The sequence below is a fragment of the Danio rerio genome, chromosome 12 (assembly GCF_052040795.2).
Source record: "Danio rerio strain M-AB ecotype USA chromosome 12, GRCz13ab, whole genome shotgun sequence".
NCBI lineage: Eukaryota > Metazoa > Chordata > Actinopteri > Cypriniformes > Danionidae > Danio > Danio rerio.
In genome coordinates this window covers 35,612,769-35,636,526 of record NC_141032.1, presented here as the reverse complement: position 1 = coordinate 35,636,526, position 23,758 = coordinate 35,612,769, and the positions used below count along the sequence as shown (strand labels likewise).

Sequence of the window (23,758 nt, the reverse complement as noted above, 5' to 3'; positions counted from 1 at the left end):
TGAATGTAAAATAGTTTGGTATATTTATCTTCAGCCCACGGCTCTTAATGATATCTGTTTTTTTGCCCTTCATATGAAAAAGTTTGGGTACTCCTGATATGGGCCATTTCATTGTGGTGGTGTCACTGGCTCATGAACATTTCCTGCTTGTTGTCAAACTATTTCAGAACTGCAAGAAGAGGCAATTTAATCATATCTTAACGTTAAAACAGATTTTAAAATATTATTTATCGACATGTGGACCTTTTTGGATTCTTGAAAGCGTTGAAAGTTTAAAAAATGTCATACAGGAAATACATTAGGACCATTTTTATTGTTTAAATCCCTCAAAATGGTCTATAAAGCATCTTATGTTATTTAGACATGATAAACTCAAAACTCGGCCTCATATCTGACTTACCTTCTTCTTTGGAAAACAAAAGAATTTTATTTGTCCACACAATGAAAATCAATGGGGTCTAATGCTGCTTTGGAACCTATTGACTTTCCCCACATGGACAAAATCAGAACAAAATGTTTTCTTTTTGTGTTCTACAGAAGAAAAAGTTGTGCGGCAGTAAATGATGAGAGAATTAATTCTCTGTTAAGAGGTGAGTTCAGGAGTCTGTGTCATTTAAACACTTACTTTTAAACCCTCCGCCATGACATATCAAATTAGAGTGCGAAACGCTGGGCTGGCTTATGTGAAAGCAAGGAGGCGAACGACAAGTGATGCAGAAAGCAGTGGAGAGAGAAAAAAGAGAGCTGGAGTGAAAGAGGGGACGCAGGAAGGGGGCTGAAATAAGTGCGGTGGAATGCCAGTCTTGTCACCTGCTCTGATGTGGATCTGTGCTTGGCTCTGATAAATCTTACATTATCTGGGCTCTTCAGGCTGGCAGGCAGGGCCGTGCCTTATCGGCACTGACACGCTCAATCTTGCCTAGATTAAACCAGTGCCTGGCCTGATCCAACCTGACAGGGTCCCCACAGGTCCTGGATAAATTACTGACAACCCTGCACCACCTTCGTCTTCACACACACACATGCACTCAACCCTGTGGCCTGAAGTGAGCAAGCTAAGTGGTTACGGAAATAAAGGTTGAATTCAAGTTTAAAGGGCGAGAGTGTATCAAAGATTGGGAAGCGATGTCTAAATGATCTCATTTAAGCCAATTTAATGAGAAAGCAGATCTGTAAACACAAACCGGGCATTCAGAGCTGAGGAAGCACTTTCCAGGATGACTTTCGAACTCAAATACTGCTAAAAGTCACAATGGATAATGTGTCAACAGGCCTTACAACACACACTCTTGGCTGATTCGTGATGTTTTGAAATGCAGCTTCTTTATTTCAAAGATAAAGTTTATGTTTATGTTAACCTTGTTACTTCTGTAAAAATCTGGCAAAACTAATGAGCCAACAGATGTACTGTATGAGGTTTTGGGAGATTTCTATGTAAAGATGTGTGTTAAAATGCATTGTTTACAATTAGTTCCATACGATGCACAAAATGTTTATTAAAACAGGTGTTTTTTGAGAAAATGTTGTAGGGATGTATGTTGTGGGGATCTGATCACTTGATCTATTTATCTCTCTCTCCATCTCTCCATCTCTCTATCTATCTATCTATCTATCTATCTATCTATCTATCTATCTATCTATCTATCTATCTATCTATCTATCTATCTATCTATCTATCTATCTATCTATCCATCCATCCATCCATCCATCCATCCATCCATCCATCCATCCATCCATCCATCCATCCATCCATCCATCCATCCATCCATCCATCCATCCATCCATCCATCTATCTATCTATCTATCTATCTATCTATCTATCTATCTATCTATCTATCTATCTATCTATCTATCTATCTATCTATCTATCTTGTCATTATTTTTAACACATTTATAGTTATGTGGTGGCACAGAGTTAGACCTTCTTCTTGACTTAACACAGAAACAGCAACGCATGCAGCATGACATCACTTTGCTGCAGAGACGCTACTGGTTAAATATCGGCAAAGTAAAACACGGCAGCAGCTTGAAGTGGAAATCGCTAATATGTCTGCGGTCTGGAGGTATTGTAAAGTTTATGATGACAACATTGCCATAGCAGCTGTAATATACTGCCAGGTATTTTAAGTCGAGGTGCTATTTGTTTTAATATTAGATTTATTTTATATTTACTGTTGCACTAATGTCCAAAAGTGCAACAGTAGAATTAATGTTATTTAACAGTAGAATTATGTTATTTATATCAATTCTTGCTACACTAAGAAGTGATGTTATTTTTTACTTGATTGTTCAAGCTACCTCACACAAGTATTCTGTTTGTTAACAGTGTTGTTGAATGATAAAATATTAATTAAATTAAATAAATCAAAGTGAATTGCATAAAAAATAAGGAACATCCTGGATCTGTTTCGTCAGTCTTTTTATCCTTTTTTTTTGACGTATTATCAAAGTATCAGATGGGGTTTCGGTATCAGTAGATACTCAAAATCAAATGACTCGGACTCAAAAAAACTGATCGGGACATCCCTAATATGTTGTCTTTTCTATAAATTAATGAACTGTGTGTGTACAGATCAGGATTAAACACAAAAACTTTGACAGCCCCAAAATACATTTGATTAGTACTGTAACACTTTAGTTAAGTAACAGTTCTTGCTATTATCTATTGGATTTGTAACAGTGTAACTTATCATATGCATTTGTTTATACGGCAAGAGATGTTTTTTTCACCATGGAGGTCCATACAGATTACAAAGGCAGATAATGATAAGATCAGGGACTGATTAATACAGTATGTGTGTGGACTTTTGGGGTTTTACAGTGTGATCACATGTTGATTGGTCAGTTTGTATGTCTCAGTATTTGGGCTTTGGTCAGATGGTCAAGAGAGATACAAACCATGTATCTTAAAAGTTTTGCTCTGGCTCTTTTTTCCTGCTCTGGTCCTCTCCTGTTCTAGAGTATACTGTATCTTCTCTGTCTCTATTGCTATCAGGCTCTCTTTGAAGCCAACTCTTCAGTCTGTGTCTCTCCCTCCCTCCCTCCCTCCCTCTGTCTCTGTCTCTCTCTCTCTCTCTCTCGGGTTTCCGGTTTCCGGTTCCTGTTTGTGTGCGAGTGTGAGCGTGTATGGAGAGCTAGCGTCTCTTGTCTTTTTCGGTGATTATACGGTTGTGGGATTTCTGTCTTTCTGTCTACACGCATGAAAAAGGTAAGACATCATTCATTGATTGGGTGTTTATAGATACGGCAGGAATTTAGTCCAGAATCGATTGAAAATTTCGCGGCAAATGGCGTCCGCAGTGACGCCGCCGCTGTCCATTGGACACGGGGTTCGGTTCATTACGGAGCCCGGGGTTACAATGGAAGAGGCTTTGCTTGCGGTAGGTGAACAGGTTGGATATGATAACATAGCTTATGCATCAAGAATGAATAAAGCTACTGTTGTTTTTTTGAAAGAAGAGCCTTTTGTCTATACTCTGATTGAAAATGGGGTGTTCATCAACAACATGTTTGTACAAGTATCACCGCTATCGGTGCCCTCAACTAGAGTGGTTATTTCGGGAGTTCCACCGTTTATTTCAAATGAATTGATTGAACAAGAACTACGTAGGTTTGGTAAACTTGCAAGTGGTTTTAAAACGGTGACTCTAGGATGTAAAGATGCGCGTTTGAAGCATGTAATATCGCTAAGGAGACAAGTATTCATGTTTTTGGATTCTCCGACTCAGTCATTGGATGTGTCTTTCAAGATTAAGCACGAAGGTGGTTATTATACAGTGTATGCCAGTTCAGGGACTATGAAGTGCTTTGAATGTGGAGATGTGGGGCACAAACGGATTTTTTGTCCTCATCGGGAACAAGTAGAGCGTATGGAAAGATCTGAAGAAAAAATGAACGAAGGAGATAGGCAAGAAGATGTAGCATCAGGCAGCAGTGGCATTACACAGAAAGCACAGGCATCTAACATGGATAAGGAGATGGAAGTTCACAAAGCTAGCAGTGAAAATGTTGAAGTTGAACATTCAGTGCAGATGGTTTTAGTGAATGATAAAGTCAGCACAAAAAGTGATGAAGTTAAAGGAGTGAGAAGGAATGCTAGTGATGATGCAGGTGAAGTTGTGCCAGACGTGCAGGAGACTGTGATTGATAATGAAAGGAAGGATGTAGAAACAATGCCGATCGATATTCGAAATAATGTAGAGAGTGATGTGGAGGAACTGGATCAGATTGAGTCAGGTGGAGAAGGGTTTGATGGGGTGGGTCGGAAGAGAGATTTATATTCATTAGAGGAAATTGATAATTTTCTTGATGAAACTTTTGGACAATCTGTGAAGGTGGAAGACTACTTTGACGACATTAAAAAATTTATTAGGTCGGTTGCATATTTACAGAAAACGGTCAGTCTTGATTTGTTAGATGACAAGAAACGATTTAGATTGAGAAAACATGTTACTAATCTAAACAAAGTCTCAAATTTAAACAAAACTCGAAGAGGCAAAAAAGTCCTTGCAAAATATAAGTGATGTCTGTCTTTAGCATGTCACATGGTTTGGTATCTTTTTGTTTCTGTCTGTCCCTTTCTCTTACATTATTTATGGGTAGTTTGAGAATCGGTTCTTTGAATATTAATGGGGGGAGGGATAAACAGAAAAGAGAAATGGTAAAGCAAATAGTTAATATTAATAAACTTGATGTAATATTTTTGCAAGAGACACATAGTACTGTAAAAGATGAAGTTGAATGGGGAATAAATTGGGGTGGTCAAGTGTTTTTAAGTCATGGGAGTAATGTTAGTGGAGGTGTGGCTGTACTTTTCTCTAAAAGTTTGAAAGTAAAAATTTTGAATTGTATTACAATTATCAATGGTAGGGGTTTAATGGTTAATGCTGAAATAGAAGGTTTAAGTTATTTGTTCATTAATGTTTATTCACCTAATATTGGGACTGAAAGAGTGGAATTTTTTAAAAACATTACAGAAAGTTTAAAACAAAGTGCTTGTGACTATATGATTTTAGGTGGAGACTGGAATTGTACTGTTGATTTTAATAACGATAGACTTAGTGAAGAGCCTCATTTACAATCCAGTAAAAGCCTAAAAAAAATGTTGTTTCAGTTTGATCTAGAAGATGCGTGGAGAATTAAATTCCCAAATGACAAACAGTATACATGGGTGAAGGTAGCAAATGGGAGGGTGAGTGCAGCTAGGCTAGACAGATTTTATGTGTCACAAGGGCTTAAACCTAATTTATTAGATAGCTCTATTAGACCAGTGGGTTTCACAGATCATCATCTTATTACTGTGACTTTTTTGTTAAAGCAAGAAGTTAATAGATCTCAGTGGCACTTCAATAATAAACTACTTAAAGATGATTTTTTTTGTGAAAGTTTTAAGTGTTTTTGGGATAAATGGAAAGAAAAAAAGAATGTTTTTAAATTTTTAAATCAGTGGTGGGAAATTGGGAAAGCTCAAATTAGAGTTTTTTGCCAACAGTATACATCTTTTTCATCAGTTATGTTGAAACAAGCTATAGAAGTACTTGAATCGGAAATAACAAGAATTGAAAATAAGTTTTTAAATGATAAAGAGACTGGGCAAAATGATAAAGAGCTGCACACAAAAAGACTGGAGTTAAGCTCCCTGTTACAGGAAAAAGTGAAAGGAGCTCTTGTGAGGTCACGATTTATGCAATTAAAAGATATAGATGCTTCAAGTACATTCTTTTTCAATTTGGAGAAAAAGACAGCGAGAGATCAGTATATGACATGTCTTAAATGCCCAGAGGGATCGTTAACAACAGATGGTGAAGAGATGAGAAGATGTGCTATGGACTTCTATACAAAGTTGTATGAAAAAGACCAATGCAATGAGCAGTGCGTTATGGAACTTTTAGAAGATATACCTCAACTTACAACTACAGAACAACTTGAACTGGATATAGAATTGAGTTATGAAGAACTTACTCTTGCTGTTAATCAGTTGGCTTCTGGACGTGCGCCTGGAATAGATGGATTGACTATTGACTTTTATAAACATTTCTGGGAATACATCGGACCTGAACTATATGAGGTTCTAAGGAATTCATATGAAGAAAATATACTACCTTCCTCATGCAGAAAAGCTGTTTTGACATTGTTGCCTAAAAAAGGAGATCTAACTGAATTAAGGAATTGGAGACCTGTTGCTCTACTATGTACAGATTATAAAGTACTTTCAAGAGCCTTATCTAATAGGTTGAAACCTTTTATAGGTTCAATTGTACACATGGACCAAACTTATTGTATCCCGGATCGGACTATAACAGACAATTTGTTTTTAATAAGAGATGTGATGGATGTATGCAAAGAGTATAATCGAAGGGTTGGAATTTTATCAATAGATCAGGAGAAAGCCTTTGACAGAATAGATCATGATTTTTTGTTTTCTGTTCTTAAGGCTTTTGGTTTTGGAGAAAAGTATATAAAATGGTTGAGTCTTCTCTACAATAATGCTTCCTGTATGGTTAAGATAGGAGGAGGTATTAGTCGTCCTATAACAATAAGAAGGGGAATAAGACAAGGCTGTCCTATTTCTGGACAGCTTTACTCTTTATGCATTGAACCTCTTTTATGTCATTTAAGAAAGAATTTAGCTGGTTTTAGTTCAACACCTTTTAATATTGAATCACCTTTAGTTGTTTCTGCTTATGCTGATGACATTAATATATTCATCACAAGTGATAATGACATTGTTGAAACTGTAAAAGCTTTAAATGTGTATGAAAAGGCTTCTTCATCGAAGGTTAACTGGAATAAAACTGAAACTTTAATAATAGGTCAATGGAGAGAGGAAAATATTCCCAAATTACCAAGTGGTTTAAAGTGGGGGAAGAATGGAATAAAAATTTTGGGTGTTTTTCTGGGCACAGAACAATTTCAAGAAAAAAATTGGGAAGGGATAATGGAGAAGGTGTCTGTGAAATTTGCTAAATGGAAATGGTTAATCCCTCAGATGTCATATCGAGGACGGGTTTTAGTAGCAAACAATTTAGTTGCTTCTATGCTTTGGCATAAAGTTATGGTATTAAATCCACCTAAGTACTTGATTGAAAAGGTGCAGAAGGAAATTTTGAATTTTTTTTGGTCAGGGCATCACTGGGTTAAAGCTGCTGTACTCTATATCCCAGTCTGTGAGGGAGGTCAAGGCCTTGTTGATTTATCTTCTAGATTAGCTGCTTTTAGATTAAAAACTGCGCAAAGATTTTTATATGGAAATAGTTTGAGATGGCATGAAACCGCGAAATTGCTTTTACAGAAGGCAGGGAAGTTGGGGTATGATAAACAACTTTTTTTGCTAAATTCGGAAAAGATACATTTTACAGATCTAACACCTTTTTATGATTCAGTATTGCAGGCGTGGCAAGTTTTAAAAGTGTCAAGAGATCCTAATACCTTTCTAGGAATGTGGATCTTTGAGGAGCCACTTTTTTATAATGATTTTTTGAGTGCAAAATCTTTAAATTCTGCTAGTATTCGTGTGGCATTAAGAGAGGCAGGCTGTACAAAGTTGGGTCATTTACTAAAAGCTATACAGTCTTCTATTAATGTTCTGAGTCAATTGGTGAAAATAAGATCAGAAAGATTGATAAAAAGAATTGTAGTAGAAGTATATGAAGCTTTGCCAAACTTAATAAGGGATTTCATAAAGGATAATGATCTGATTAATCAGTGGGAAGATGGATATGAATATGTTTTTCCTGGTGTAGATATTTTAGAGACAGTGAAAGATTGGACTTTTTCAGAAAATGATTTTCTATCTTATGGGGAGGTTTCTTTTGTTACTTTTGAAGAGTTGGACAAGAAAAAAGCATACATGATATGTGTGAAAGCAATCCATAGTAAATACTTTAAGGGAATGAAGGATTCAAAATGGTATGTTTTTTTTGGTCCGGAAAATACAGTAAAAGGAAGATGGAGATCATTGTATAAATTGCCAATAGATAAACGGACGGGGGATCTTCAGTGGAGAATAATTCACGGGGCTATAGCGACCAATAAACATGTTGCACATATTAATTCTAATCATGAAACAGAGTGTCCTTTTTGTAATCAAATTGAAACATTAATGCATTTGTTTTGTGGGTGTGATAGATTGAAAGTGTTATTTGATCTATTGGATCTCTGGACAATGAAATGGGGAGATTGTTTTTCTTTTCCCTTGTTCATTTTTGGGCCAAAATACTCTGTTAAGAAAAAACAAAAACATGTCTTGTTAAATTTTGTTTTTGGAGTGGCTAAACTGTCTATATGGATTTCAAGGAAAAATAAGATTCAAAACAATGGATCAAAAGATGTTTTTAAAGTTTTTTTGGGAATGGTAGAAGCTCGATTAAAAATTGAGTATTCATTTTACAAAGTAACAAAAAATTTAAAGTCTTTTGTGGATAAATGGTCTGTTGAAAGTGTCTTATGTATTGTTGATAGTGATGGAGAGTTGGTTTTATCTTTCTAGTTTTTTGAATACTGTTAAAACATTGATGATGTTGAAAAAGTGATAACTATTTTCTGAAATAAATGTAAGTTATCAATCAAAATCAATCTCTCTCTCTCTCTCTCTCTCTCTCTCTCTCTCTCTTTCTCTCTCTCTCTCTCTCTCTCTCTCTCTCTCTATCAGGTAACTTTATTTCACATTTAAGCTGGGTAAAATTATTATCATATGTTTTTTATCTCTTGGCTCAGTAGTTTTGCCAGATTTTTTCCAAAAGTAACAAGAAAAAAAAAGCATAAACTTAAACTTTATCTTTGAAATAAAGAAGCTGCATTTCAAAACATCACAAATCAGCCAAGTGTGTGTGTGTGTTTTAAGGCCTGTTGACACATTATCCATTGCAACTTTTAGCACTATTTGAGTCCTAAAGTCATTCTGGAAAGTGCTTCCTCAGCTCGGAATGCCGGTTTGTGTTTACAGATCTGCTTTCTCATTAAATTGGCTTAAATTAGATCATTTAGACATCGCTTGACACACTCTTGCCCTTTAAACTTGAATTCAACCTTTATTTCCGTAACCACTTATCCTCTCCTGGGGCCTCATGTATCAACGTTGCGTACGCACAAAAACATTGCGTACGCCAGGTTTCACGCTCAGAATCGCTCACGTTTGGATTTACTAACAATGAACTGAACGTGGGAATGTGCGCAGGTTCACGGCAGCTTTCTGGCAGGCGTACGCACATTTTTTGTGCGTGTCTGTTTTATTTCCATTGGCGACTCCTAGAGGCAGTTGTGTTAAATTCTTCTCTACAAAGTGTCTGAGCCTTGCAATGGCAGCTGTATGAGACGGGTTCATATAGTAGGTATGTAAGATTTCCATACCATACAGTTGACCAGCTAAACATTAAAGCACAATTTGCAGCAGTTGCCTGTTTTCCCAATGTAATCTGAGCGATCTACCGCACACACATTGCTATTAAGACACTATCTGAAGATGAATTTGCATGCGTGAATCAGAAACATTTCCATTCAATAAATGTGCAAATAAAATATGATGCACAAACTTATTGATGATTCCTACTTGTCTTTCTCTTGATAAATAGTGGGCAAAATCTGATATGTAGCGGGGAAAAGAAGAAGAAAGAGTTCGTCAGACGCTGGATTCGAGCCGAGTTTATTCTCGAACATGTCAGAACATGATCACGTGCTTCTTATGAGGTGCGCCACTGAGACTGCTAAGGTTACTGCAACATTTTTCAGTTATAAACCACACTATTTCTGTTTTAAATGCACTCTGTGCGATGTTCAGACCCAACTGTGTTAACCGTATCAGCTAAACTCTCCCACTCTATTTTTTTCTTTTGTTGTTAATTCCGGAGAACAAACTTGCAAATAACACAGCTTTTCTCCGGTCTACCTCCGAAAGCAGCACCTCCATTTCACATTCTGTTCAAAGTTTCTCTTTTTGCTTGATTTTGCCGTTGCTTTTTCGTTGGGTTTTGTCATTAGCATAGTCATTAGCATATTCATACGGGGGAGGAGGCAGGGAGGGGTTTTGTGCTCGTGCATGTTGCGCTCAGTTTCACGTTCATTCAGATGTACAAAAGAATATGCGTGGGATTCGGCGTACGCAGTGTTTCATACATCTGAATTTTTTTCTGCGTACGCACATTTACAGCTTTGTGCGTACGCAATGTTTTAGTAAGATTTCCACGCAAGTCTTCGTACATGAGGCCCCTGTTCTGGAGTATATCTTCTCTGGCACTATTTCTATCAGGCTCTCTTTGAGGCCTACTCTCTGGTCTTTGTTTCTCCCTCCCTCCCCCTGTCTCTCTCCCTCAGGGAACTTTTTTTTTTACATTTAAGCCAGGTACAATTATTATCAAATGTTCTTTATCATTTCATGTTTTATCATTGTTTACAGTTATTTTGTAACTAATTTAGTTGTAACAATAAAGAATTAAGGTCATTAAATAATTCCATGTTCAAGTATTTGTGAATTACTTTTAATTTCACATCAACAATTAATCACTCCATTTTACAATACAAAACAATCACATAATAGCAACACTCTCCCACTTTTTAAACTATTATAACTGCCCTCATTTCTGTTTTTGGTATAAGATTGTAGAAGGATGGTTTGATTGGAAATGTACAGTTTTTCACCATCATACTGATAACTCATTCGGCAGAACTACAGTTTGAACCGCAGTAGTTAAAAACCCATTCTTTACAGCTTAATACTCAAGACATTGGCTGTTTATTAATACTTATAAAGCACATATTGTGCATGATTTTATACTACATCCCTGTTCCTACCTAATACTTAAACAAAACTACCACTTTAATAAGTATTAATAAGCAGCAAACTTGGAGTTTATTGAGGCCAAATTTATAGTTTACAGTTTATTAATCTTGAGAATTTAAAATAAAGTGTGACCATTTCTTTTGATCAGAAGTTTTCCATAAACCAGCGCCCTTTTGTGACAAAGACCGTGATAAAAAATTAAATAAATTGGTATTTGGAAGTTCATAAATCAATATTATATAGACCAAAAAGCTAATATACATAACTTGAAATCTCTAACTTTGATCTCAGAAGATTTTTTAAGCATCAACCAATCATGGAAAGTCAAACAGGAGATGCTGGTGAACTCTTACCTGTCACTGTAGGCGGCTGCGGCTGCTGCGGCTGGTTGGGCATATCTGTATGCTGCATAGCCACCCTGTCAAATACATAAGGACATCCGTCAGGTAAATGCAAACAGTGGGGCATCAATGGCAGCAGATTTTTAGGACCACAATACAACTGGACTGTTCATACATTAACAGTCCCAAAAGCTCAGTTACAGCCTTAAGAGAGCTGCTGAAAAGCCCTGTCAATGCTCACTAAAATCAGCGCTGAGTGATTTAGGTGGTATTTAGTTTGCCAATACAGCTTTTTGTGAAGCCTTTTTGTTTAATGGGGAATTGTCAGATTGACTGCATTAGCTCTTCATATAGATCTCGGCACAGATGCCTAACAGCCAAGTCCGAAAGCGAACCATCTGAGCGTCTTCACTTATCTAAGCTGAGTGCAGCAATAGCGGTGCAACCAACGGCGTGTCTTTCCAGAGCGCATCAATCCCATCAATTGAAATGGCAGGGCCGGGCAACTATCGATCAGCATGGTAAGTGGCAATCTGGTATAAACAATTAAAATCAGTCAATGTTTGCTTACTGCGAATGAACCAAATGGAAGATTTGGCTGAAGCTATTGAAGGGGCCTTTTAATTAATGTGGCTGGCCAATACGAGTCCCCTGGCTCGGTGCCCAGGGGAGCGGTCTTGACACATGCAACGTGCTCATCCGTGGTTGGAGAGCGGCACAAGACAACACTAAATATTGCTTGTATAAGCATTAGATGACATCTGACGAAGCTATTAATTGCTCCATTCAAGCTAGCTATTAATAGCCATGTTGTAAGCGGCGTCGGATGACATCGTCGGAGATTGTTAGCCGCAACAACCCAGCGTTTCCCCACGCTAGTCTTGATGTCTTGTGAACACTTACACTACAAACATGCCAAGCTTTAAACAACAGGGAATGTATTTGCTGGCTGCGAGCGAGTATCTAAGTGGCTGGGGTGTTTATTGAAGTGTCTGTTTTAATGAAACGCAGCTCCGCTCTTTGTTATTTTAGCTCGCTGACATCACTGGTACATTATGTGAATAATCGCAGTGCCAGAGCACATGCAGGACTGAGGCATCGCAGATACAGGCCTGCACGCTGAATTATAGATGCTCTCATTTATTTTTCAGCTCGGGATTAATGTCCGATGCTACTCCGCTAAGATCAAATGTTTAGCTACTGGAGTTGAAGAAGGAGGAGGAAAAAAAAATCAGGTCACAGAAAAGCGTGTGCATGGACTTCAGTGGAAGATACAGCTTCTTAATTCCGGTGAACACAGATAGATTTAGAGAGACAGATCTATCACATTTGGTATTTATGACAGCATGTCTGTTTTTTTTTTTTTTAATATAAAAAAAGGTATAATAAGCAGAGTCAGTCATAAACAAAAAACCTTGAGTAGACTTAAGATAATATTCAATGGATGTTTCTGATGTTTAATGGTTTAGACTTGATTAAAAAGTTTGAAAAGCAATAATTTGTATTTTAAAAAAGTCTCTCATGCTCATCATATTGTGAAAGATCATTTTAGCAATTAGCATATGTTTTTTTATTTGAATATATTTGAATTGGATACTAAAGTTGAATTCCCAGTTTGCAGGGTCACAATTTTGCAGAAGCCAATATGAATCAGCTTGGCAGTTCCTGGTCCCTATGAATTGTTGAGTGTAAGGAATAAAAAAATTCTGTGGAAGTTACAACTTCTTAATTCCGGTGAACACAGATGAACTTAGAGAGACAAATCTATCACATTTGATATTTATGACGGCATGTCAGATTTTTTTTCAACATGAAAAAGGTATAATAAGCACAGTCAGTCATTCATTTGTCTTCTTGTCGGCTTAGTCCCTTCATTAATCCAGGGTCTCCACAGCGGAACGAACCGCCAGCTTATCTAGCACGTTTTTACAAAGCGGATGCCCTTCCAGCCGCAACCCATCTCTGGGAAACATCCACACACATCACACACACACACACTCATACATTACGGACAATTTACCCTACCCAATTCACCTGTACCGCATGTCTTTGGACAGTGAGGAAAACCAGAGCACCCAGTGGAAACCCAAGCGAACGCAGGGAAAACATGCAAACTCCACACAAAAACGCCAACTGAGCCGAGGCTCGAATCAGCGACTTAGCAACCTTCTTGCTGTGAGGCGACAGCACTACCTACTGCGCCACTGCATCAGCCTAGCAAAGTTAGTCATAAACGTAAAACTTTGAGTAGATGTTACTGATGTCCAATGGCTTTAGTAGACTTATTGAAAAAATTTGGAACACAAAGATGCTTAATAATGCTCAGCATATTGTGAAAGATCATTTTACCAATTAGCATATGCCTTTTTCTATTTAAATATATATGAATTGGATGCTAAAGTTGAATTCCCAGTATGCAGGATCAAAATCTTTCATCAAGCCATTATGAATCAGCTTGGCAGTGCCTGGTCACTTTGAATTGTTGAGTGTAAATAATAAAAAAATGGTGTATGTTACAGATTCTTAATTCCGGTGAACACAGATGGATTTAGAGAGACAGATCTATTACATTTGATATTTAAGCAGAGCCAGTCATTAATGTAAAACTTTGAGTAGACTTGACATCTTAACATTCTTAACAATGAATGTGACTGATTTCCAATGGCTTAAGTAGACTCATTTAAATAGTTTGGAACACAATAACATATATTTTTAAAAGACTGCACTGTAAACCCTAATAAGTTAAGACTACTCAAATGATTCATTCATTCCCTACTCATTCCCTTCAATTAAGTAATGGAATATTGACAACTCAATGGAGTGGACCATATGTGGTCTTTTATTAAAACTTAATTAAATTAACTTAAAAGTTTAATTACAGACAACTTAAATGTTTAAGTACAGATAACTTAAAATGGGTAATAAACTATACTTCCAAATTTTCAGCTTTTATATTCTTTACTTTCTAACTTACTCCCAGGGCCGTTTATTTCGATGTTGATATTTAGCAGCACCATGTTGGTGTTTTGTAACATCTAATTTTTAAGAGGTGGGTCATTAACCCAATGCTCAACCCCCAACCTGGAGGGTCAGGACATACACACACTACAGACAATTTAGATTACCCAATTCACCTATAGCACATGTCTTTGGACTGTGGGGGTAACTGGAGCACCCGGAGGAAACCTACTCAAACATTGGGGAGAACATGCAAACTCCACATAAAAATTCCAACTGATCCAGCTGGGACTTGAACCAGCGACCTTTTTGCTCACTGCGCCATCCATGTCACTCCTGCGTGTATATCAATTAAGTAAAATTTAAGTATATAAGTATATAGGCATTTAAATATCTACTTACTAATTTAACTTTTCTCTTTCATCAGATGGGTTCAGGTAGCGCTTCTGTCTTGCTGTGCTTTAGTAAAACTCAGCATCACAAGCAAAATGGCCACCTTGTGTCATATAGAATATATATATCGACTAATCAGCATGGCTGTCAAGGCAGAATTTCAAGCGCAACCAATAGTTTTAAACAGAAACATGGTGATCGTTAAGAAATTAAAATGTTAATTAAATATTAATTCAAAGTTTTTTGCTGCCTAATGAGTAAGTTAAACAACTGCAAGTTTTAATGCCAAAATTTGGTCTCTTTTTGGTCACACTTTATTTTGATAGTGCGTTTGTGGAATTTAAGTAACATTGCAATTAATTCTCATTAGATTATTAGTAGACTGTTTGGTTGGGATTAGGGTAAGGGTTAGTGTAAGATGACATGTACTTGCAAAGTTTCTTATAGTCGGTTGTAGGAGCAGTATCAACATATATTAAGCAGACAGTCTACTGATACAACAAGGGACCATCAAAATAAAGTGTTCACTATTTGTAATGACAACAGAAGGGTTTACAGTCTGTAATGCTCACCATATTGTGAAAGATCATTTTACCAATTAGCATTTTTTTTTTTTCTATTTTAATACATTTGAAATGGATGCTAAAGTTGAATTTACAGCAGGGTCGCAATCTTTTACAAGTCATTGTGAATCAGCTTGGCAGTGCCTGATCACTGAATTGTTGAGTGTAAAGAATAAAAAACTGCAACTTCCTCAGCCAACTATTGCTTTATAATTTATTTAAAAGTCCGCAGAGATGCATCCTGGATTTTATTGGCAAGTAAGCGTATGCTACTGTACGTACATTTGTCAAAATTCTCTCGACTGTAAGATTTATTTAGGCACATGTCCATAGTCCTGGCTAAGAGTTTGCAAACTTGGCGGCAAATATACTATTGTGTGTGCCAGGTAAAGGCATCACAATTACGTCCACGTTCATTTGTCCTGTTTCAGATCTAAATGTTGAATTAATTTCCATTTTTCATGCAGCACAATAATTCTGGGTAGGGGAGGCACACTCTCTGATCACCTGACAGACTAATAGGCTCAGACTGCCTGTCAAAAACAATAGAGCCTGGGCACAATCTCAGGCTGGAGAGCGAGGCCTTTGGGCTGTATTTTAATAGAGGCTGAGGGAAAGGCGGATCAAATGCGCGCCATAAATTAAAACAAAAACACTGTAACGTCGACTTCATCAACTTGATCCCGTATGATTTTCCACCCACTTAAAATGAAACCAGGCAGTGGAGAAGATAAAATGTGGATGTTAAGATTAGACGTCAAGTGCGTAGGGGGGTTCATTTTTGGTTCATTCCACACTTTAGATTTAGATTAGGTTTAGATTACCATGAAATCCATAGAAATTCTGGATCTTTCCTCAACAGCCTGGATTGGGATTATTAGAAGATCATGATTGGTAAGGGCTGATAGAGAGAATTTGGTCAGGACACCAGGGTTACACCTCTGCTACACCACTTTGGCTTGGATTGGCTTGGGTTTTCCTAGTTTGTACAATACATATACTATATATGCCTTATTAAGCCAAATTCATACAGTATATCTCATTTACTGATTAAACTTACTTAATGTATCAGTGATTTGGGATAATCATTTGATTCTGACTTTTACAGTAATATATAATAAACGATTTTAACAAAAATGTGATTCTCAAAAACATAAAATGGTAAATTTACAGAATATTGACAGTCTACATCAATGCACTGATAAATGGTTGATCATAAAACACCAGGTTTACAGGGTAACTTCCATGTGAAAATAGGCTTTTATTTAAACACTATGGGCTCTATTTTTACAATCTAGGCACAAAGTCTAAAATGCATGGCCCAAAAGCATTATGAGCGTGTCTAAATCCACTTCTGCTATTTTTTTAAATTAATTTATTAATTAATTTATTTTTTAAACTACCCAGGTTCAGCCGGTTGCAATGTCCCGAATTTTGGTTGCCAATCTTAAGCCAATTGTAATGGATTTTTTTGGGTTCAATTAAAAAGTTTCCCAAACAGTGCAGGGCCCAGGGGACCAGAGGGAGTGCTCCGACTTGGCCCCCTCTGGTCCAACTTCTGCTATTTAAAGAACCAGAAAAATACTGTCTGCGCCACGATGCATGGTCTAACAGGGTTGGGCTTATTCTCTTAAGGAGTTATGGGTGCGTTTTGAGCATAACGTGCATCAAACAATCAGAGTCTCATCTCTCATTCGCTTTGAGAGTCAGCTGCATATATGGCGGACTTTGTAAGTGTAAAAGCAGAGTGCTTTACTAGTGAGATAACAGTTAATCAAACCATCTGCAGCGCAAGGATGTAGAATGAGCCTCCTCCATTCGGCATCTTGACTCTCTCTTTATTTTACTATTACTCTTTACTGTTTTAATTTTGTGGAGTAAGGAAAAGTAGATTTTTTTCATTTCTAAATTCAGTTCTAATTTCCAGCAAACAAATAAAGGAACAATAATAACAAAGTATGGTCTAAAAACTTTTATAACTTTTGGAGTTATTTCCAAACACACGTCCTATTCTTATGCCCCACATGGTGAAGCATACGTCTACAAAACCTGACAGGTGGACAAATTGAAACTTGTTTTTATTAAAACAAATATAAATATGCATATAATAAATAATGCTTATACTAATAACATTATACAAATGCAAATTGTCATCAATAAACTGAAAAAAGCCACCCGGCATGAATAATTTTTGTAATATTTTAACCCTTTAATTTTATTGCATATGTAAAGATATTTGTGTATTGCTGTACATCCTGTGTGTTTTAAGCAATGTGTAAGCATTTGGACCTCATAGGCGCATAATTATTGTGATCTGCGCTGGACTTTAGACCAGCTTTTAGTTGGTCAACAGCGCTGTGTATTTCAGTTTCTCAAAATAGCAACAGGCAAAACATGCGCCTTAACACACATCCATTTTAGACCGGCACACCCATGAATCCACAAAGTGGTGCAAACGGATTTGCTATTTAAACAACGTGGTGGAAAACGTGACATTACTGTTGCGCTGGTCTGAAAATAGCAACAAATCGCACCAAACACGTCTTACGTCTTATTGCGCCAGGTGTATGATAGGGCCCTAGAAGTCTATTTTGACTACTTTCAAACTACATAAAAAAGTGTTGATTGGTTGGTTAGAGCTACCTTTAGACTGGCGACTGAAAAAATGTCCTTCATTAATTAAGATACAGATCAGAGTAAAGGGGGTTTTGCACAATTGTAATGACTAACCCCCTACACACCTTTTTTGTTGTCCTTCAGGGGGGATTAAGTGTTAATTAAAGAGGGCTTCAAACCTTGGGAATTTATTGTAGAAGATTTCCTTGGAAAAACTAAGTTGCTGCTGGAGGTATGGTCTCAGCCATTCCACTTCCAACAGCAATCCATATTTTCAAGAAGGTCTTCCATCCACGACCCAGCCTAGCTTCAGTTGGCAACCGCTCTTGAGCTACAGGGTTATATGGCTTTAGAGAATAGCTAAAGATGTCAAAGAAGGGCATGCTGGAAGCTCAACATGTGTGAATTCATTGTGCCATGCAATGTTATGCACAGGGAAACCCCCAAAAGGTTCTAGTACAGCACAAACGGCCACCCTGGCGGATATGCACATGGTGACCTGAGCTGACCCTTGGCTTCATGAAAGATTCAGTAGCAGCTGCTCAGGTTAGGCTCAGCGAACATGTCCTCAAAGAAGCATACAGTACAACCCTGGCTTTCTTTAAAGAAACAGTAGAAAAAATGGAAAACACAACAGAATTTGGGATACTCACATAGATCTCAGCACCGTAGAAGCCATCTTGGTAAACCACACTGCAAAACACAACAAGAAATAACAAAACACAATACATCAGCGCCAAAAAGTCTACACAGTTTCCTCACTGTGTGTAGTGAAGGAAATAAATTATGCAGCAATGCATTCATTCAGCAGACAAAACAATGCACTCTAGACTGTGAGGAAGGGGGAAAAAATAGAGCAGATTAGGAAAGACCACCATTTTCTGTGCTTAGAGGAAAACAATGTTGCTTTATAATGGGCTTTGCTCTGTCTTGTCACTGGGGAAAACTGGTAGGGCTCGCCATTAGAGTGTAACACACTTTATAGCCATCAAGCGGTCATGTTGCAGGTTAAGGCTGTAGCACATATAATGTGAAAATGGTCCTTTGATGACAGTGCTTTTAAGCGCTGAGGTTTACCTAATAATGGCCTCAGGCTTGGGCAAAAAAACAAACAAAAAAAAAACAAGGTGAGCTATTTGCAGATACTGTACGTGTGTGTTTTGGGTGAAGGGTTACTCACGCTCCGTAGGCGGGAATGGGAGGGGGTGGAGGCGCAGCACGGAACGTATTATAGACGGCACGACCTCTGCCTCTCAAGTGGGCGCCCCTGTAAGCCACCGTCGCCCCTGTGGTTGGATAGGGGAAGCCTGTCACTGAAAAAAAGGAGAGAAGAAAGAAGGTGACATAAGCTTTTGCTTCTAAGAGGCGCACCTGTCACCACCAATCGGCTTTCAGTCGGTACTGTGACAACACACTGTCATCCTAAAGTGTGCTGCTTTAAAACAACTCAGACGGATGTCAACTGGTGCATCATGTTGGCACATTACATCAAGAATGGCAGCATGTTACAGCCAGTGATTCTCAAGTGGTTTTACTTCAGAACCCAAATTTGTGGCAACCCAATACACTTAAAATGAAGTAAACAAAAATGTTCTTCGAGATCAAACTGTGATGTTTATTAAAGACACACTATGGAATTCTGAACTCTCTGTCAACATCTGTTGTTAAAACATACAATTTCAAGTGAATTGGAAAGGAAAAGTTGATAACAGATTTTTGTTAAAATATTTGTGCTTGCTTTAATAAATATATGATATTTTGAAAACAAGAAATATTTAATTATTTCTGTTTTTTTTTTTATCTGAGTCTGAACGATCTTTTATTTTGAAAAATCTTTTATTTACAGAAAAAGACTGTATTCTATCACTTACATCTCGGTCACTTAGGCACCCAAGTTTAACCCACAACCAGCAAAATAAGTAAGAAAGAGACGTCTTTGGAAAGTTTCTTTGCTAAGAGGAAAAGGCCCAGTGAAGGCTGCCTTCTAGGGGCTTTTCACATATAGCGCCTTTTCTGGAGTTTGCGCAAGTTCATTATTTTCAATGGAGTGACGCGCTCCCGCCTTCCAGACACGCACAGTTGAATGAATACAAGAAGTGCACCGCGAGCTATAAGAAAAGAACTAACCGATCGCGTTGTGTCTGACATTGCATTGCTGAGTGATGCAATCTCAGCTTGCCTCATAAAGCCTGCATCCAGATACTATTGGACTGATCAGCCTCAGCTGCTTCGGTAGATTAATTATCTTAGACAAACACAGAACACCCAAACACTGCAGTGCTTTGTATTTTTTTCCATAAATTAAACTCTGTATCAGAGTTACAGCAATGTTTTATCAGCTTGCCATCCTTGGGAGAAAAAAGTTGATGGTTGCAACCTACGAACACCAACCCCATACGCCCACCCCTCCCCCTGGACTATGGTAAAATTGTCAAGCGTTGACCGGTCCGCATTGATAAAAAGGTTGAGGACCACTGCTTTATAGGTTTCAAATCATGAATTTCTTTTAAATAAAAAAAGAAGATATTTAGAAATTGTTTTGAAAATCTCCATAGTATTGTTTTTTTTCATGTTCATAGTATTGTTTTACAAAAGTCAAAGACTAAATTTTTCATCTTTCTTCAAAATATCTGCTTTTTTGTTTAACAGAAAAAAGAAAAAGGATAAAGTTTTGGAACCACTTGAGGGTGAGTGAAAAGTGAGTAAACTTCATTTTTGGGTGAACAATCCTTTTAATAAATTGATTTCTCATTAAACAATAATATGCAAACTCCTCTGTCTTTAGTGCAAGCATAAACACCATATGCCCAACTACATATAAATTATTCAAAATGATCCATACCAGCTGAAAAAACCCTCACTGCACTGAACCAAAAAAAAAACAAAAAAACTAGAGGCTTTTCCAGCTGAATATTAAGCAGAGATCTGAGGTCTTGGAGAAGAAAAGTGTGTGGCATCCCTGTCTGGGGAAGCCTCTTTATTGTGGTTATCTCTGAAACCTTGAGCGTGGGGTGTGTGAGAGTGTGTCTGGCTGCTGTCCCGCTCTTTGGGGGTGTGTGCGAGGCAGGGGAGATGGTAGGTTGTTGTAGGTGAGACACAAGGTGCTGGCACACGGGGCTGAGAGAGCAGATGGAGAGGATTGTTTAGAGATGCAATCACAGGCTGGCGCCATCCCTCATCCCTCATTTCTCTCCCCTATACACACACACACACACACACACACACGCACACATGCACACATGCACACACACACACACAAACACACACACACACACACACACACACACACACACACACACACACACACACACACACACACACACACACACACACACACACACACACACACACACACACACACACACACACACACACACACACACACACACACACACACACACACACACACACACACTTCTCCAGCCTCACGCCACTACTGGGGCCAGAGCAGCCTGGAGGAGAGCAGGGACAAGTCAGGGTCAAGACTGGGAGAGGTGGCAGAGGGAGAGAGGGCTCGGGCTTTGTGTTAAGGAAACATACACGGATGGGAAAGTGAAACAGACAGAATGAAACTTGAAACAGCACGTGTAACAATAAATGGGTGAAAACATGTCCAGGTCACATTTCACACAGTCTCGGCCACAGACTGCCCACAGTCCATTAGATGGATATTGCACATAAAAATGGAAAGCTTCTTCTCACAAGCTCTAATATGACTGAATGACTTTACTGCAAGAACACACTTAATAGCTCCACCCACCCCTTTAAACAATCTGCATTTCAAAACAAAGTTTAAACCGATATGTTTTTGTGTGTTTGATAATTCACTCACTGGCCACTTTTTTAGGTACACCTGTCCAACTGCTCATTAACGCAAATTTCTAGTCAGCCAACTACATGGCAGCAACTCAATGCATTTAGACCATGTAGACATGGTCAAGACGATCTGCTGAAATTCAAACAGAGCATCAGAATGGGGAATTTTAGTGAGTTTGAACATGGCATAGTTGTTAGTGCCAGATGAGCTGGTCTGAGTATTTCAGAAACTGCTGATCTATTGGGTGTTTCACGCACAACCATCTGTAGGGTTTACAGAAATGGTTCATTAAAGAGAAAATATCCAGTCAGCAGGAGTTCTGTCTTGTTTATGCCAGAGGTCAGAGAAGAATGGCCAGAATGATTCGAGTTGATATAAAGGCAACAGTAACTCAACCACTCATTACAACTGAGGTATGCAGAGGACCATCTCTTCGCAACTCATCTAACCTTGAGGTGGATGGGCTCCACCTGCAGAAGACCACACCGGGTGCCACTCCTGTCAGCTAAGAACAGGAGACTGAAGCTACAATTGGCACAAGCTCACCAAAATTGGACAATAGAAGATTGGAACAACATTGCCTGGTCTGATGAGTCTCGATCTCTGCTGTGACATTTGGATGGTCAGAATTTGGCATCAACAACATGAAAGCATGGATCCATCCTGCCTTGTATCAACGGTTCAGACTGGTGATGGTGGTGTAATGCTGCATTCACACTAGACGCGGAAGAAGGATTTATATGATAAGTCAATGCAAAGACGCAAATAGACATTAAGTTGAGCGTTTTGTGCGATTGATAAGCTTCAGTGGACATCCAAACCACGTTAACCAATCAGGAGATTTCTCTTGTGGGGCCGTGATTATGACATAGTGCCTGTTGTTGTTGTCCCGAAGGAAAAATCCTCCTGTCGACACCAGACAACAGTTTATCTAACTGGTCTCGGCTCAGTTAAAAGCACCGCTGAAAGCTTCCATCATCCAGGTATAGAATCTATAGGAGTTTATTTACTATGTGCACCTCTGAAAGGATCTAGTGGACTCAGACACAGCTCCAAACAAATCAACGCTGTTTTTCAGTCTTAATAAAGCACATAAACACAGCTATTCTATCGATAAAATCCATGTTAGCCATTAAATCGCAACTGAAGCTAATTTGACGTGCGAATGAAGAATAATGTTCATGCTTGTTTTTACGCATGATTTATCCGCGTCTGGTTTGAACACAGCATAATGGTGTAGGAGATGTTTTTTTGGTACACTTTGGGTTCATTAGTACCAATTGAGCATCATATCAACACCACAGCCTACCTGAGTATTGCTGCCGACCATGTCCATCCCTTTATGACCACAGTATATGATCTTCTGATGGCTACTTCCAGCAGGATAACGCGCCATATTATAAACTGCAAATCATCTCAGACTGATTTCTTGAACATGACTTTGACTTCACTGTACTTAAATGGCCTCCACACTCACCAGACCTTAATCCAATAGAGCACCTTTAGGATGTGGTGATATGGGGGATTTGTATCATGTGAAGCCGACAAATCTGCAGCAACTGCATGATGCTGTCATGTCAATATGCAGCAAAAGCTCTGAGGAGTATTTCCAGTACCTTGTTGAATCTATGCCACGAAGTATTAGGGCAGTTCTGAAGGCAAAAGAGGGTCCAACCCGTTACTAGTAAGGTGTACCTAATAAAGTGGCCGCTGATTGAAAAAACACTTTTCCAGTCATTAACAAAACATTCTCATTATTGCAATATGTCCATTGTTTACTTACAGCAGTATTTATTTGCAATTATGATACCCATTTCATTCTCATTACTTTAATATATATATTTTTCATTTAATTCTGCATAAAATAAGCCAATGTACTGTACCTATAACAGTACATTGAGTTTAAATAATTTTAGTTTAAATAATTAAGTTTGTACAATTAAATTAAAATGTATTTTTATATTATATACATAAAAAATAACAAATCAGAAAAAAATAGTGAATTGCTGAATTTGTTAAATATGACCTAGAATTGTTCTTAAACAGGTTGAGAGAGTTAGATTGACAAAAAAAATTGCTAATAAAAATAAACAATTGACAGATAGGAGGCATACAAAAACATATGTAAAAAAAAAAAGTGAAAGCTACACTCTGTTATACCCCAGCCCCTCTTTAACCTTCACTGAGTATGGCCCTGATGAGTCAATGACAGGGACATAATTACCCATAGTACTGTGCAAGCAAAACCCAGCCCAGCAGCGCGGCCCACAAAGCTCTCTTTCTCATTTATGCACCG

At 38.0% G+C, this 23,758-nt stretch overlaps 1 protein-coding gene and 1 long non-coding RNA gene across 52 annotated transcripts in view; one reads left to right on the top strand and one right to left on the bottom strand.

Annotated features, from left to right (window-relative positions):
- The window catches only part of rbfox3a (RNA binding fox-1 homolog 3a), an 886,893-nt gene that overhangs the window by 35,736 nt on the left and 827,399 nt on the right, over positions 1–23,758 (bottom strand). For all 50 annotated transcript variants that reach the window (XM_087276601.1, XM_087276616.1, XM_087276621.1 and 47 more), the window contains 3 exons: positions 18,826–18,958; positions 18,299–18,338; positions 11,128–11,192 (listed from right to left, as the gene is read on the bottom strand). In XM_087276601.1, the coding sequence (XP_087132727.1) occupies positions 11,128–11,192; positions 18,299–18,338; positions 18,826–18,958 (238 nt within the window). The remainder of the gene's footprint in view (positions 1–11,127; positions 11,193–18,298; positions 18,339–18,825; positions 18,959–23,758) is intronic.
- The window catches only part of LOC141376839 (uncharacterized), a 113,291-nt gene that overhangs the window by 44,047 nt on the left and 45,486 nt on the right, over positions 1–23,758 (top strand). The window contains exon 4 of one of the 2 annotated variants that reach the window (XR_015504328.1): positions 12,267–12,447. The exons of the other annotated variant lie outside the window; for it this stretch is intronic. This is a non-coding gene — a long non-coding RNA (uncharacterized LOC141376839). Of the gene's footprint in view, positions 1–12,266; positions 12,448–23,758 lie in introns of those variants that run through there. 2 annotated transcript variants of the gene reach the window in all.